Source organism: Cynocephalus volans, chromosome 12 (assembly GCF_027409185.1).
Source record: "Cynocephalus volans isolate mCynVol1 chromosome 12, mCynVol1.pri, whole genome shotgun sequence".
Taxonomy (NCBI): Eukaryota; Metazoa; Chordata; class Mammalia; order Dermoptera; family Cynocephalidae; genus Cynocephalus; species Cynocephalus volans.
The window spans coordinates 106,445,428-106,462,802 of NC_084471.1; the positions used below are offsets into that span (position 1 = coordinate 106,445,428).

General features: G+C 39.8%; 1 protein-coding gene across 1 annotated transcript; it reads right to left on the bottom strand.

Moving 5' to 3' along the window:
• Window positions 1-1,416: 1,416 nt before the first annotated feature.
• On the bottom strand, window positions 1,417-7,252 carry GDF3 (growth differentiation factor 3). Its single transcript, XM_063115763.1, has 2 exons — window positions 6,985-7,252; window positions 1,417-2,246 (listed from the first exon to the last, which is right to left on the bottom strand). Exons 1-2 carry the CDS (start codon window positions 7,250-7,252, stop codon window positions 1,417-1,419), a joined length of 1,098 nt encoding a protein of 365 aa, XP_062971833.1.
• Window positions 7,253-17,375: the final 10,123 nt, after the last annotated feature.

Sequence of the window (17,375 nt, forward strand, 5' to 3'; positions counted from 1 at the left end):
TCAGCTGAATTAAATAAAAATTAAATTATGGAAATAATTTACTTCGGAAATAATCTGCATTATAAAATGATTTGTAATGTTTGGCCAACATAATTTAGTATCACCCCAATTAACGTAATTGGTTTACTGACTCAAGGAAGTAGGTTTGCACGTACTATGTAAGAAAGCTAGAATCCAACCAAGCATATTGGAGTCAGATTAGAATACTCATGAAAGAGGGCTGGCCAGTTACTCAGTTGGTTAGAGCACAGCCTTGTAACACCAAAGTCAAGGGTTCAGTTCCCCAAACTGGCCAGTCCCCCCAAAAAAGGGGAAAAAAAGGTAGCTGGCCAGTTAGCTCAATTGGTTAGAGCACAGTGTTGTAACACCAAGGTCAAGGGTCTGGATCTCCTTATCCTCCAGCCGCCAAAAAAAAAAAAAAAAAAAGAAATCTATGTGAATTGTGCATTTTATCCCAAAATATATCCAGGTTTTGTGGGTTTTTTTAAATATCAATGTATTTTGTGTTCACTATACAAGAGTCAGCTATGCCTCTGACTTCAATTCCCTGTCTGAAAATTTTCTAAGAGGGTATGGACAGAATATGAATAATGATATATGAACAAAGAGTTATAACACTACTCCATCATGAAAACTGCATATGACATGATGTCCAATGATAAGCACTCTCTTTAAGTAAATTGTGGTATACCTAAACAATCACAAATAATGCAGCCATTAGATTAACTATATGGATGCTGGTGATTTGAAAAAGTTTCTATGATGTAACATTACACGAGAAAAGAAGATACAAAATTATATGTACAGTGTGATCTAAGTTAAAGGAATCATATATAACATCAATAAAAGACCAGAAGGAAATGTAGATATCAGGTATTCTTTTAATATACTTTTCTATGTTATTTCTATTTTTTCAAAGTAATTTTTTTTAAAAATAACACTGTTAGTATGTGAGATCTGCAGGGAAAGCTGGTGACCTTAGGAAAATTTGTTAGTCACTAAAAAACGAAAAAAAAATAGATTCTCTAAACTCCAGCTTCTTCATGTAGAAAGCATAAATAACAATGCCTACCACAAAAACAATGAAATGATGTGTATAAAGTAACACACAGAACAATGCCTGCCTATAATAGGCCATCAGTAAATACCAGTTTCCTTCTATTTAGAATCTAATAATCATATGCATAATAAGTACGTTAGAGCAGAAATTAACTAAAATCATTAAGATTCCAGGGTGTGTGTGTGTTTGTGTGTGCGTGTGTAATTATGGGCATCATTAATCATGATGGATTTTCCAGGAAGACAAATTATAAATATAGGTATATTGACATTTCAGATCCAAGAGATCATAAACTAAACAGGTAGTTTTATTAGCAAATTTACCCTAAGGACACTCCTATTCCTACTCCTGACAGTCTATCCACACCCACATTCATCAACTACCATGTCTTCATAATGTCGTAGAATGACATTGTCATTATTGTCCTGGTACAGCATGGAAATGGGGGACAGCTTGGTGGGGATACAGACAGCCTGGGGCACCTCTGGGTCAACTGCATTCATCAGTGCTTGCATGAATGCATAATTGGAGCTATTGAGAGAGGTGGTCAGTGAGAAAGGACAATCTCCGTGGCAGTAATTTGCCATGAACCCCTTGGGGGCAATGATCCACTTGTGCCAACCCAGGTCCTGGAAGTTGATGAATAGCTGGTGTCGGTGGCAGAGGTTCTTGCAGGAAGCCTTGGGGACAGGGATGGCTGCCCTCCTTTTTCGAGAAAAAGGGTGGCACTGGTCAGGGTTGAGGGTCACCACCAGCAGGGAAACATGAAGGGAATGTCTCAGTCTGGCACAGGTGTCCTCAAGCTGAAAATTCACCCCAGAGTCTCTGTCTTCTTTGACGAGTATCTCCAGGAACAAGCCCAAGTTCTTCTGGGGGTTGTTATTCCAATCCTTAGCCACATCCAGCAGGCTGAAGTGAAGGGCACCTTGAGGCCACGGTACTGACTGCAGTGCAAACACTGTACCTGGCTTAGGGATGGGTCGGCCCCTCACATGAGGCTCCTGAACCAGGAACAGAGCCAATTCTAATTCTGGTCCCAGGCTGTAGTAAGAATTGGGCCCCAAGTTCAAGTCCAGTTGGGCCATTGTTAACTGTTCCTTTTCTGTGATGGCAGACAGGTTAAAGTAGAGGAACTTTTGCAGGCAAGAGGAAGCTTCGGAAGGTTTCTTTGGGTAAAGAAAGAAACCTAGATGAGAACAGAGACACGTGAGAGTCATCATAACATATGTTACTTCATATCCACCTGTATGATATAAATGTCATATATCCACATACACAACATAAGGGTAGGGAATTATCAGTTATACTGAAGCTCTACCATTTGGGAGGATCTGATTTCTCCCATTCCTCTTTCAAAGCCAGAAATTCTTTTTTTTTTTTTTTCCTAAAGATGACCAGTAAGGGGATCTTAACCCTTGACTTGGTGTTGTCAGCACCACGCTCTCCCAAGTAAGCCACGAGCCAGCCCTATATAGGGATCTGAACCCGTGGCCCTGGTGTCATCAGCACCGCACTCTCCCAAGTGAGCCATGGGCCGGCCCCAAAGCCAGAAATTCTTATCTTAATATCCATAGGTTCCCAAGGGATCCTGGACGGAAATTAGACAAAGAGTATTTTGAAATGATGGTAGTTATATTCTACTCCCTAGATCTTGCTATTTATTGCATTAATAAAGCATCATATATGTTACTATATATGCATTTGTTTTAAAATATTTTTTAAAATATATCTTATATTTAATTGGTTTCCTTTGAAATCCTAAATATTTGGGGAAAAAAAATAGACAGATCCTAAATATTTTATTTCAGACATGTAAACCGTTATTCTGAGAAGGGGTCCATCAGCTTTGACAGACTGCCAGAGGGACCCAGGGCACAAAATTGTTTAAGAACAACTTAGACTGTCAGGTATTGTTGGCCAAAGTCCAACCACTCAGATTGGCTTGAATACAAACTCCTGTCATCCAGCTGGGACTGGACCCCCAGAAACTCCATGTTTTCTCCTTAGGTAATTCCTTATCTAAGGCCCACAGTTGTCAGTGTAACAATTTCCATTCTTGTATCTCTGAGTACTTGGTCCCCCAGCTCACTGAAGACTGAGGCACAATGTGATTCTTGACTTTCCCCCCATGGACCCCTTCATCTGAAATCGTAGATGTGCCCTCCCTGTTTTCAGAGCTAACTTCCCTGCCTGAATTTTCAAACCTCCCCAATTCCTCTAGGAAAAGGTCCAGTAGAGTATACATTTACTCTACTTGGAAAATAAGTTCTATTACTTGGAAAATAACTTCTATGGCCTAATGCTACCGTTCCGTTTGGTAGGGCGACTCCACCCTATGTAGGCATTTCCTAAGGTCCTTTAGCTTGGGGAGAAATTACAACCTAAACCCAAACATCCTAGGCATAAGCTACCAAGCCTCTTCATTCTCTAGTTTCATTTAAAACAGCACAAAATTACGGGCCGGCCCGTGGCTCACTCGGGAGAGTGTGGTGCTGATAACACCAAGGCCATGGGTTCGGATCCCATATAGGGATGGCCGGTTGGCTAAATGGGAGAGCATGGTGCTGACAACACCAAGTCAAGGGTTAAGATCCCCTTACCGGTCATCTTTTAAAAAAATAAAAAAATTTAAAAATAAAATAAAAAATAAAATAAAATAAAATAAAACACCACAAAATTAAAAAGCGTTTAAAATTACAGTTTCCTCTTCAAGCCTACTGTATCCTCTCTCCTCTTTCTTCTCATCGCCCGTCTTTTTTTTGCGTGGGGGTGGGGGAAGTTGGCTGGTAAGGGAAAGCGGGAGAGCATCCAAACCCTTGACCTTGCTGTTCTAACACCGTGCCAGGCCTCACTGCCCACCTTTTAAAAAGATCCATCTGTATTTGCCAACTCTACTTCTTACCGCATAGTCTCTGTTGTTTTCCAACTGTTACTTACTCCTGCACTGGAACCGCTTTCTCAAAGGCTGGCCAACTGCCAGATGCAGACACCTTTCCACCGCCCTTACTTTCAGTCTCCTCGAACAGTTAACAGTTCACCTCTCCTGTTCATGGCTTCTAGCTCTAATACATCTAACCAGATCACTAAACCACATGTCCTGGGCATGAAAGAAAACCCAAAAACCAGAAAGGAAAGGTGGACAGATTTGACAATATGAAAATGAAAAAGTTTTATAATCAAAAGACCATTTAACAAAATTAAAAACACAAGAACAATTAAGAATGCTTGTAATATACCAGAAGAGTTAAAATCCATGATTATCAAGAGATCTTAATGGCCTAGCTGGTTGGCTCAGCTGGTTAGAGTGTGGTGCTTATCATACTAAAGTCCAGGGTTCGATCCCTGCACCGGCCAGCTGCCAAAACAAAAAGAATTCTTAACAGAAAAATAGTCAGAATGTATAAATAGGTAATTACTTGAAAAATAAAAGTGACTCATTACTTATTTGAAAATGCATACCACCTTATTAAAAAAATACAAATTACAATGATGAAATCATGTCTTGTTAGCAGATTAGCAAAATTAGAAAGCTAAAAGAGATTGCCATCCCATGTAACATGAATGAGTAAATTGCCAAATATCAGAATAATGAAATACTACACAGCAATAAGAATGAATAAAATACAAATATACACAACATGGATAAATCTCAGAAATACCATATGGTGTTGAGTGCAAGAAGCCAGACACAAAACTATGATACATTCTATATCTCCATTTATATAATGTTCAAAAGCAGGCAAAACTAACATGCCATGTTAGATGTCAGGACACCAAGGAGCAATGACTCAGCAGAGGTGGCAGGAAGGGTCCCCTGTGGTATTCGTCAAGTTCTGTCTCTCCATCTGGGTGCTGCTGATTTTGTGAAAATTCGCTCAGCTATTCTTTATTTATGCACTTTTCTGAATGTACGTTATACTTCAGTAAGTTTCTATTTTTCTGATAAGATTTCCGATAAATTGTGGAAAGTGAGAATTCTCATATATTCACAGTAGGGTATAAATTTTGAGGGACATTTTCTATATATCAAAAGTTTAAATGTGTCTACTCCTTGATCCAACAATCTCCTTCTAAGAATTTACCCTAGGGAAATAATAGGAAAAGTGCACACACACAAATGTGTGTATAAAGCGACACTGTTTATGTGATGTCCGTGCCCGTCCACAGAGCATCAGTTACCTAACTTACAGTACATCTGCACATCGAGGTGTCATGCAACCATTAAAACGAAGATAAGTTGACTATTCCTCTGGCTTGTAAGAGATGTTCACGTTACTGGAGGTATGTATAGTTTGACCCCTTTAAAAATATTACAAGTTTATAATCTATATATGCAAATAAGAAAAATCTGGAAGAATGTACACCAACTACTAATGCTGGCTCTCTCTATCAGGAGGGTTAGATAGGGATAGTGGTGAGATTATGTCCTTTTCCAGTATCATTTGATAGAATTATGATCATCACAAAACATAAATTATTTCCGTGAGAGGAGGAGCATTCTCCAAACTATTCTTGGTTCTTTTCTCTACTCTCTCCATGGAAAACCCTTCAGCTAGCCCTGCACACTGCCCCTAGCTCTTAACCTCCCTCCAGGAATTTTCTCTGAATCCCCACCCCCAAGGCTCTGAACTTCTAACATACTTAGCACAATACAGGGAAGTCATCTCTGTCCCTCTATAAACTCTTAAAAAGGGCAGACTTTATTGTTAATCTCTGTATTCTCAAGGCCAGACACAGTTCCTGGCTCACAGCAGGTATCCAGTAAATGCTGCCTGGACAAATAAATATTCAAACCTTCTCTCCAGTCGCTGTAAAACTAACTAGCCATGGCTCTCAATTCTGCATCTGAACCACCTGGGAGACCGTATAGAAATGCAGATTCTCAACATCCATCTCAGACTTTGAATAAGAATTGGGTTGAGAGAGTGAGGGGCAGGCATGGGGCTGGAGAATCTACTTTTAATTGATGACCTGGGTAATTTGGTGGGTGGTCGGTTTGGGAACTGATTGACCGGCCGTCACTTGAATCCTTATGTAAAGGACATGAGAATGGCGTACATTATTGCTCCATACTCACAAATCAAGAATAACCTTTTCTACCCAACAGATGTAATGGAGAGGTGTGAAGAAGGGAAGCAGGACTCACGGACAAACTGAGCTCAGAATTGTTGTCCCCTGCTTGTGACACCAGGATGTGTAGATTGTGGGATAAAGAGTGGGAGACTGAGCGCTAGTTCCACCCTTACCCTTTTTGCCCAAACTGAAGCACAAAGCAGTTGATTCAGAAAAAAACTATTTTGAAGAAAGTAAAAGAAATGAAAATAACAAAAAGGAAAACATTTATAAATAAATAAACTTTTTTTCTTTTTTATTTTTTTTAAAGATGACTGGTAAGGGGATCTCAACCCTTGACTTGGTGTTGTCAGCACCACGCTCTCCCAAGTGAGCAAACCGGCCATCCCTATATGGGATCCGAACCCGCGGCCTTGGTGTTGTCAGCACCGCACTCTCCAGAGTGAGCCCCGGGCCGGCCCTAAATAAACTATTTTGAATGACGACATTGTTCGTGCACTTGCTGTATGATCTTGAATAGATTACAGGTCTGAGCCATAATTTCCTTATTGTTAAATTGATAAGCATACCTGCCTTTCTCTCAGGATCGTGGCTGGGATTAAATGAAATGACATGCAGGGCCGGCTGGTTAGCTCACTTGGTTAGAGTGTGATGTTATAACACCAAGGTTACAGGATCGAATCCCCTTACCAGCCAGCCACCAAAAAAAGAAAAGAAAGGAAGAAAATATGCAAAATACCAGCACAAAGCTTTTTACAAGCCATCAGTAATTGTCATTTCTTCCTCTCCTTTCCTTTCTTCACCTCACCCACTTCCAGGTTCTTCTCTGGAAAACATTCCAATTTCCTTACCTTGGTCTGGGAGAAGTCGAAGTAGGTTCCCACGGACACCCAACTCCTTTATGTGGCATAGCTCTTGAGAGACCCCACTAGCTGTAGCTGCTTCCCGATCCTGGAAAATTTTCTTCAAGATATAAGGCACAGGTTGGAACTTTCGGGGTGAAGGCACCTTGTCAAAGCCCAGAAACTGGAGAAAGACATATTCTTGAAATTGGAATGTCTGGCCCACGGCCAGAGTTAACAGGAAGCCGAGAGCCGAAATTGGCAGGGAGGGCAGCATGGCCTCTGGGCCGAGGCAGAGCTGTCTGGTGGGGCCGGGAGAGGTCTGTCCCCAGACTGCCGCGTAAATCAGGTGCTGCTAATTTATCTGACGGACGATAATCAAGTGTGAATCGCTCTCTTCCCAGCTCCTCAAAGGCAATTGGATGTGAAAAGACAGATTTTTTTTTTTTCTCTTGCTTTGCTCTACTCTTTCAGAAACAAGATTATCGGTGCGTGGACATCACCACGACAGCACTCTGAGTTTGTCAGCAGAAGACAGAGAGGAAAGAAGAAAGGCATTTGCCCATTTAACAAACAGTTACTAAGTACCTGTCATGTGGCAGGTACTGAGACAGGTGCTAGGCACGTAGTAGTGAATAACTCATAGTCCATGAGATGACCACATACCCAGATTTCTTACAGACTATATCCACAGGGATGGGGGAAAGAAACCAGGGAGAGAGAACGCTTCCCAAGGAAGTTAATCTACATTCCCCATCTATTTTCAGTTCTATGAGAGACGAAATTTACTTCATCTAATACTGTCCTTCCTAATTAAAAATCAAAAGTCACACTGACTTTGACTGGGTTAATTCTAGTTCCATTGCTTATTAGCTGGATGGCATGGGCATGTCACTTAATCTTCCTAAATTTTTTGTTCTCTCAACAGAAAATAAAAATTGACTTATTTGCTGTGAGAATTTGATGAGATGATGTGTTTGAAGTGCTCAGCACAATGTCTGCCACACACAGAGTGTTCCCAGCGGAGACAGCTTCAAAGCTGAAGTAAGACAATCAGGCATTCAAGGCTGAAGGAGCTGTGTGTGTGCAAACTAGCATTGAGGTCACTGAGAAATCTAAATATGGTAGCAACTATTGACTCCTGTTTTTTTTTTTTTTTTTTTTAAAGATGACCGGTAAGGGGATCTTAACCCTTGACTTGGTGTTGTCAGCACCACGCTCACCCAGTGAGCGAACCGGCCATCCGTATATGGGATCCGAACCTGGGGCCTTGGTGTTATTAGCACCACACTCTCCCGAGTGAGCCACGGGCCGGCCCCTGACTCCTGGTTTTGATTTACGTTCATTTTGTTTCGCTTTGGCCAAACTACTAGAAGATTGTTCAAATGCCACAGAATTAGCTTGTTTGTCACCAAAATAGTTTTCAAGCTTTTTGAGAACAGGGATTTTATCATTTTACATTATTTTATACAACCTATTACAAGAACTTGTTTTCCCCAAGGAAAAACCAAAATGTTGCTGCTAATATATAATAATTTGTCATCATCTACAGGATAAAATCTAAACTTTTTTGCTTGGCATTTAAGGGCTTTCTTGGCCCGGCACCCACGTCGTGTTCCTAGCAAACCTCGTTTCCTACCAAACCTCATTTCCTACCCCCCACGTTCCCCAGCCTTGATGCTCTAAGGGTACTGATCTGTTTACAGTCCTGTGTGCTCATTTCATCACAGAGCCTTTGCACAGACCAAGTTCAAAAGTCACTTCTATGGCAAAGACTTCCTTGATTCACCAAAATAGATTTAGATGCTTATTTTTCGTCCCTCTGAGCCTTGAGTGGGCATCCACCCATTACAGCACTTATCACAGTGCATCTCGCAGTCTGCCTACCTCCTTCTCAGACAGCAGCCTCCTTCAGGACCAGAACCATGTCTTTCCATCTAAGTATCTCCACTGCTGAGGAAAGTCTCTGGCAGGTAGTAGACATTCAATATATATTCGTGTAATAAATAAATCAACAAACAGAGTGGTGCTATTTCTAGAGATCTCACTCTTGCAGACAGCCAGGTTTTTCTCCATTCCCATTTCTCCTGTCTCCTCCTACTTGAATCCTACTTAACACTTTAAAATTATTCTACACTGTCCACCTGCTTTCAACAATTACAGTAGGTTACATTTTGATTTTTTTAATTTGACTTTCCTGACTTAAAGTCAGGAGTCAAACTTAACAGTTTAGATTCTGGTTCCACCTCTGATTAGTTATGTGATCATGAGCAAGTCCCTCAACTGTAACATGAGGATAAAACATTCTTTGTTAAGGCGCTGAGGGTATCTGATGAGATAATGCATATGCAATACTCAGGACAATGTCTGCCAAATGGTAAGCATGCAATAAAAGTTACCTGCTATTATTATTATCAGTATTATTTATTCAAAGGGAGTTTGATCAAGGGAAAAAAAGAAATAATTGTGAGTGTGCAGTTGCAGAAAAAGTGCCAAATCACAAGTCAGGGGATCCGCGTTACTGAGTTAATCACAGATCCTCCAAAAACAAAGAAAAAATTTTTTTTAATTAAAAAATAAAAATAGGGCCGGCCCGTGGCTCACTCGGGAGAGTGCGGTGCTGATAACACCAAGACCACGAGTTCGGATCCTATATAGGGATGGCCGGTTTGCTCACTGGCTGAGCGTGGTGCTGACAACACCAAGCCAAGGGTTAAGATCCCCTTACTGGTCATCTTTTAAAAAAATTTAAAAAATAAAATAAAAAAATAAAAAAATAAAAAATAAAAAATCACAGATCCTCCAATGACCATGTAATCTTGGGCAGTTCACTCAGTCCTTTATGATATATACCCAGGCGTGGAAATTTATTATTTTATTTTATTTGGCAGTTGATCAGTGTGGGGATCTGAACAGAACCCATGACCTTGGTGTTATAAAGCTGCACTCTAAACTAAATGTAAGAATTTGAATGGTCTGAGTGGACCTCACTTTCTTTACCTATAAATCCCAGGACTGAATGTAATTGTCTTTTAGGATTCTACAAACGAAAACATTGTAATTCTGGACTTTCAGCCCAAATTAAAAAACTAAAATTGAGGCAATGCGGCTAAGTAGTGTAGAATTTGTTCCAGAGTCGTGGACTTAAAATCCTAGCTCTATCACTTACTGGCTTTGGGGTCCTGGACAAATTGTTTCTCTGGTCTTTGGGGTTTTTATTTTTTCTCTTTTGGCAGCTGGCCGGCATGGGAACCCAAACCCTTGACCTTGGTGTTTTAATACCACTAACTGAGCTAACCAGCCAGCCCCTGGTCTTTGGTTTTATAATCAATAAAATGAAAAAAATATCAGTCCAACAGAATTATTGTCATCACAAGCATGAAAAATACCCAACTTTACTAGTAAAAAAGGAATGCAAATTAAAATAATGAACTGTCTTTTTCTATCCAATTAGCAAGATGAAAAGTGATAACAGCTTGTGTAGATGAGAAAGCAAGGAAACAAAGCCTATTTACATAGCTCTGGGATATACATTAATATAACATATTTGGAGGAAAAGCTTGCAATATGTATTAAAAGTTTTAACACTATTCAAGTCTTTCTTATATAAGGTAACTAGAGTAGTCAAACTCACAGATAGAATGTGGGATGGTGCTTGCTAGAGGTTTGGAGACAAGAGGATGGGAAGTTATTCTTCGACGTGTGCAAAGTTTCTGTTTTGCAAGATGAAAAGGGTTCTGGCGAGTGGTGATGGTTACACAATATGAATGTACTTAGTGACACAGAACTACATACTTAAGAATAGTCACGACGATAAATTTTATGTTGTGTGCATTTTACCACAATTTTAAAAAATTAATTTAAAACAATTTACAAAAAAATTTTAAAAGGGCTTGTCGGTTGGCTCACTTGGTAGAGCATGATGCTGATAACACCAGGGTCAAGGGTTCAGATCCCCATACCAGCCAGCTCCCCCCACCCAAAAAATAATAATAATAATAAAATTTATGTCCTTGGACCAGTAATTCACTTCTGGAATATTATTCTACGGCACGAGAAATAAGCTACACAAAGGCAGGGACAAATGGTGGGCACTTGATAAATATTTGTTAAGTGAATTGATTAATGGAAGTAGACAAAGAATTAAAAATGTATGCATTTATTATAAAGAAAACAACCTTATTGCATAATAGTAGATATATGCAGAACATCTATAAGTTAGATTACTACTGAGGCATAAATAATGTTTAATGGCATGGAAACTTATCCATGAATACTATTAAGCAAAAAAAGCAGATTTCAAAACAATACGTAGAAAATAATCTCAATTTTATAAAAACATGAACAGAAAAATCTGGAAAGATTGATACTGAAATGTTAACAACTGCTATTCTTGTAATTTTTGTAAATTTCTATATTTTTCAATTTTTTTATAGTAACATTCTTTTTTTATCATCAGAAAATAGTTACTCAGGCAAACAAAACAACATAGTCATGAACACTGAAACAAAATGATCTGGATGCTTCTTCCAGTCAGTGAACAAATATTTATTGAATGTCTTCAGTACAATTCTAAATTCTAAGTACTATGGATATAGAAGTGGCAAAAAAAAAAAAAAAAAAAAAAAAAAAAAAAGTTCCATAAGTAAAGAATTAGGAGGAATTGGGGTAAATTAAGAACTAAGCAGAACTTTGAACATAACGAAGCTTCTCCAACCCTAACACCTCGCCTCTGAGCTCTCTCAAGCCCTCCTATTCATGTATGAGCCTCTTTTTCTTTTCCTTTTTCTTTTCTTTTTTCGGTGGCTGGCAATACAGGGGAGCCTCTTTTTCTAATAAAAAGATCCTGACTTTTTTTAAACCTTTTTTTCTCAATGGAATTGTGAATACATCCTCCATCATCTCTAAATATGATAGCAAGCTATAACATTAGTATGAATATAGAAACAAAAATTGAGAAGAATCTTTAGGAATTAAGGAAAACCCACTGAGATTTCCCGTGCTAATGATAAATCATGCCCTGGTGACCATCCCTTACCTCTCTTACTAGTTTTTAGAGAAGGAAGAAATGAGTACAGGCCACGAAAGTTTACCCAAACAGGTAAATTAGAATTTGCTCAGGGTATCTGCAAAGCCAACACGCCCAAAATACATTTTTTGGAAAGAATGTGACATTATATATATATATATATATATATCTTTTCGGCCATCCCTATACAGGATCCGAACCCGCGGCGAGAGCGCTGCTGCGCTCCGAGCACCGCACTCTCCCCAGTGCGCCACGGGGTCGGCCCAAGAATGTGACATTTAAAAAAAATTGAGGTAGACATCAAGTTAGAAAATTGGAATTTTTTCATTTCCTTAGATGTATTTGACTATTTAGTATTTGTTTGTTTATTTTTATTTTTAGCAGCTGGCCAGTACAGGTATCCTAACTGTTGACCTTGGTGTTACAACACCGCACTTTAATCAACTAAGCTAACTGCCCAGCCCCTATATTTATTTATAATGTTTAGTGGGTGGGTTAATGGTGGGAACTGTAATCTGGGTAGGAGCAATGATAATAGGACATTGGGAGGAAAAAACAGAAGACACACAGAGTTAATACTTGTAGTATTTCTTACATCTTGCTAGACCTCATTCTTACCATCGCATTAATGACTGTGTAATTATATGACTTTGTATAAATGTACTATAATTTACTCATTTAGCACTTTTTCTTTTAATCTTTAGACGTTAAATAATTGTCTTTAGCTGCATTTCATGAGATGCCAGTTAAATTTTACCTGCATTTTATATTATGCTCTTATTAAATTATGTCTAATTGTCAATTTAATATACATAGAGACTATTAAGGGCCTTAATTTTTTTGGATAAGTTGTTTTTGATAATATATCAATTTACATTGCCAGCTGTAGTGAATGAAAGTCCAGTTGTAATAACCCTGATTAGCCTTGTATATTCTCTATTCCTCTTTAACTTTTTTAAATAAGACGTAGGGGCCGGCCCTGTGGCTCACTCGGGAGAGTGTGAGGCCCCGGGTTCGGATCCTGTATAAGAATGGCCGGTTCGCTCACTGGCTGAGCGTGGTGCTGACAACACCAAGCCAAGGGGTAAGATCCCCTTACCGGTCATCTTTTAAAAAAATAAAAAATAAATAAAATAAATAAAATAAAATAAGATGTAGGGTTGGATGGTTAGCTCAGTGAACATTGTTATAACACCAAGATCTAGTGGTCCAGATACCTGTGCCAGCCACAAAAATAAATAAATAAATAAATAAATAAATAAATAAAATGATAGATCCATTATATCTTAACTTGGACTTCTTTGACTACTAAGGTTGATTTTTTGGAAGCCATTTGTATATGCTGTTAGAAATGTACATTTCTGAGGGCCGGCCCATGGCTCTATTGGGTGAGCGTGGTGCTGACAACACCAACTCAAGGATTAAGATCCCTTTGCCAGTCATCTTTTAAAAGGAAAAGAAACGAAAAGAAATGTACATTTCTGTTAACACCCTTTTGGACTGTAACAAATATGCCTCTTGAAAAAAAGGAGCGTTTTCAGTAATGGTCATCATCAGGTCATCAGAAACCCCCGCTGCAGGGTTTTTCTCCTATATGACGGTCACAAGTTGAGATTTAGATGTTCTGCTGACATCTGTCTGGGCACTGTCACCCCAAATATATGCCACTCACTTTTAAAGTCTCCTGAAATGAAAGCCACTCAAAGTATGGCCTGTGGACCCATGCCTGTCTGCAAACTGTTACTAACACTTGAGGACACAGTGCAGAAAATGAAAGTACACACTGAGAAACATTTAGAGCAATCTGAAAGACTAATGTTATGTCAGATAAATCTATTTTTTTAATGGGGCTTGTATTTTGTATTTTTCTTTTTTTCATAAGATGACCGGCAAGGAGATCTTGACTTGGTGTTGTCAGGACCACGCTTTCCCAAGTGAGCTAACCGGCCATCCCTCTATAGGGATCCGAACTCATGGCCTTGGTGTTATCAGCACCACACTCTCCCAAGTGAGCCATGGGCCGGCCCAGTATTTTGTATGTTTTTTAATTTCATTTCTCTCGTAATTTTTATTTTTTATTTTATTTTATTTTATTTTTTTTTAAAGGATGACCGGTAAGGGGATCTCAACCCTTGGCTTGGTGTTGTCAGCACCACGCTCACCCAGTGAGCAAACCGGCCATCCCTATATAGGATCCGAACCCGCGGCCTTGGTGTTATCAGCACCGCACTCTACCGAGTGAGCCACGGGCTGGCCCTTCTCTCGTAATTTTTAAATTGGATCTTATTCATGTTTTGGTCCACAATTGGAGATTGAAACAACAAGCTGATCCTTTACTGTAGACAGGTTGAGAAGCAGCGTTCTAAAACATTTTTGTTTGACTCAGTATATTAGTTTCATATTGCTGGTCTCACAAATTGCCACAAGTTTAGTGCCTTAAAACAGTACAAATTACCTTACAGTTCTGGAGATCTGAAGTCCAAAATGAGTTCTAATGGGCTAAAATCAATGCATAGGTGTAGTTGTGTTTTTTCTGGAGGCTTTAGGGGAGAATCTGTTTCCTTGTCTTTTCCAGCTCCTAGAAGATTCCTGAATTCCCTGTCTGGTAACTACTTCCTCCATTTTCAAAGCCAGCAGCAGCATAACCTCTTCTGATCTCCTTCTTCCACTTGTAAAAACCTTTGTGATTACATCAGGCCTACACAGATAATCCCAGATAATCTTCCCATTTGAGGTCCTTATCTTAAGGACATCTTATCTTAAGCAAAGTCCCTTTGCCATGTAGGGTAACATTTTCACAGTCTGGGGGATTAGTATGTGGACATCTTTTCTTTTTTTTGGTGGCTGGCCTGTACAAGGGTCGATATTTGTTTTTTTTTGTTGTTGTTTTTTTTTAAAGACGACCGGTAAGGGGATCTTAACCCTTGACTTGGCGTTGTCAGCACCGCGCTCAGCCAGTGAGCGAACCGGCCATCCGTATATGGGATCCGAACCCATGGCCTTGGTGTTATCAGCACCGCACTCTCCCGAGTGAGCCACGGGCCGGCCCAAGGGTCGATATTTGGACCCTGGTGTTATCAGCACCAGACTCTAACCAACTGAGCTGACTGGACAGCCCCCAAAGCCACATTGCTAAGCCCACTTCAGAGAGCAATAGGGGTTTTTGTTTACACCAGCAGACTTTTCTCTACAAATACACATGTCAGACCATGGTTCAAGTGGTAGGTAAGTAATTAAGTGATTTGGTCCTAGATGTAAACAGATAAATAAAAAACCTCTCTTGATTTTGATTTTCATGAATTTTAGCTGTCACATGTGCTTCTCATCAAATTATCTAAAATCACTTTATCTATTTTCTTGTCTGGAAGAAGATGACAAATAATGCTACAAGATGATGTCATACCACCATCATGTAACCCAAAGCCAAAGAATTGTGGAACTCTATCAGAATTTACCAAATTTTATTACTGTTTTCAAGATTTGCAGGGGGCTGGCCTGTGGCTCACTCGGGAGAGTGTGGTGCTGATAACACCAAGGCCACAGGTTCGGATCCTATATAGGGATGGCCGGTTCGCTCACTGGCTGAGCGTGGTGCTGACAACACCAAGTCAAGGGTTGAGATCCCCTTACTGATCATCTTTAAAAAAAAAAAAAAAAAAAGATTTGGGGTGTGTGTTTGTGTGTGCGTGTGAACTATTAAAGAAAGATTTTTGTGTTTTATTAGCCAGAACCATTTGTTATCACTAGTAAGACCACTCTCCCACTACAACGCTATACTCTGGGTCCTTACACCATTCGACTTCTTTCTAATAAAGCTAACAACAGTTATCTCTGGCTTTAGCATTATTCCCTTCATTCATTGTGATTCCTTTTATTTTTTTATTTTTTGGCAGCTGGCTGGCATAAAAGTCCAGGGATCGAATCCTGGACCTTCATGTTATCAGCACCACATTCTAACCAACTGAGCAGGCTTCATTCCTCTTAAAGTTTTTTTTTGTTTTTGCTTTTTTAAAGATATTGGTAAGGGGGTCTTAACCCGTGACTTGGTGTTGTCAGCACCACGCTCTCCCAAGTGAGCCATGGGCCGGCCCTCCTCTTAAAGGTTTTATTTTTCTGGGACCACCAGTAACCAAATACAATAGTAATTATCTCCTGACATTTAGATTTTTTTTGTCAAGTTTTCACAATTACAATGTTGGGATAAACCACTCTGTATACATCATTTCATATGCTTGACCTTAGAGTAAATGCTTGGAAGTAGGATTTTTTTTTTTTTTTTAAAAAGATGACCGGTAAGGGGATCTTAACCCTTGACTTGGTGTTGTCAGCACCACGCTCAGCCAGTGAGCCAACCGGCCATCCATATATGGGATCCGAACCCGGGGCCTTGGTGTCATCAGCGCCGCACTCTCCCGAGTGAGCCACGGGCCGGCCCAGAAGTAGGATTTTTATGCATTGGTTTTATAAACCCTGGATAAAGTTTATATTTTGATGTATAATCTAAAACGCTCTTCTGAAAGGTAGTACAACTTCCTGTTGTTTGGGTATTCACTTGATGCAATGGTAGCCTCCAACCACACAGCCAGTATGCTATCTTAGAAGTCATGGAACAAAAAGGCTCACAAAACTAATTAAGATGCTCAAATCACGTTTATCGAATCAACTTGAAACACACTGAAAAGCAAGGGGAAAGAAATGGGGTAGATTAACACACTAAAGTAAAGTAGGGTGGAAGGACCCACCGATGCCTGCATTACTCGGTGCTCCTACGTCTCGTCTCTCTCTGTCTCCCTCTCTTCCACATCTGCCTTTTCCACTGATGGTACAGTTATGAGGACCAGAGTTGAGCTTTCAGCAAGGGAGCTCAGCAGATGCCTGGACCAATACCGTGCACTTGTGTACTGGCTCTGTCAGAGAGATGCGGGGCAAGTACACCTGGCTGTGGCCATAGTGTGGTACCACTTAGCCTGATAAAGAGCTGTAGGATTTACCTGTATTTCTAGGGCAGAGCTCAAGTGAGGACAGAACTAAACCACAATGGGTGTCATCAACGGGTCACCAATTTAGGGATGACATAGCTGTCTGCCTGGCTGGCATGATCTCTACCGTATACTTGAACGTTTCATCCTCTTCTAACTCTAAGCAACACTTATATAGTATGTACATATTCGTATGAATTCTGCCTATGTCTCACAAGCTTCTTGCTCACTCATTGTATATACCTAACACATCTTTTGAGTCTTGCCCATATCTCCAAAGCTACTATAAGTCATGTGTGCATATACTGAAGTTATATGGCGTAAGCTATTAAGTTGCTATCTGTGCTTAACAATGCTTGATGGTTTCATCCATCCTGTTTGTTTTTATTTTG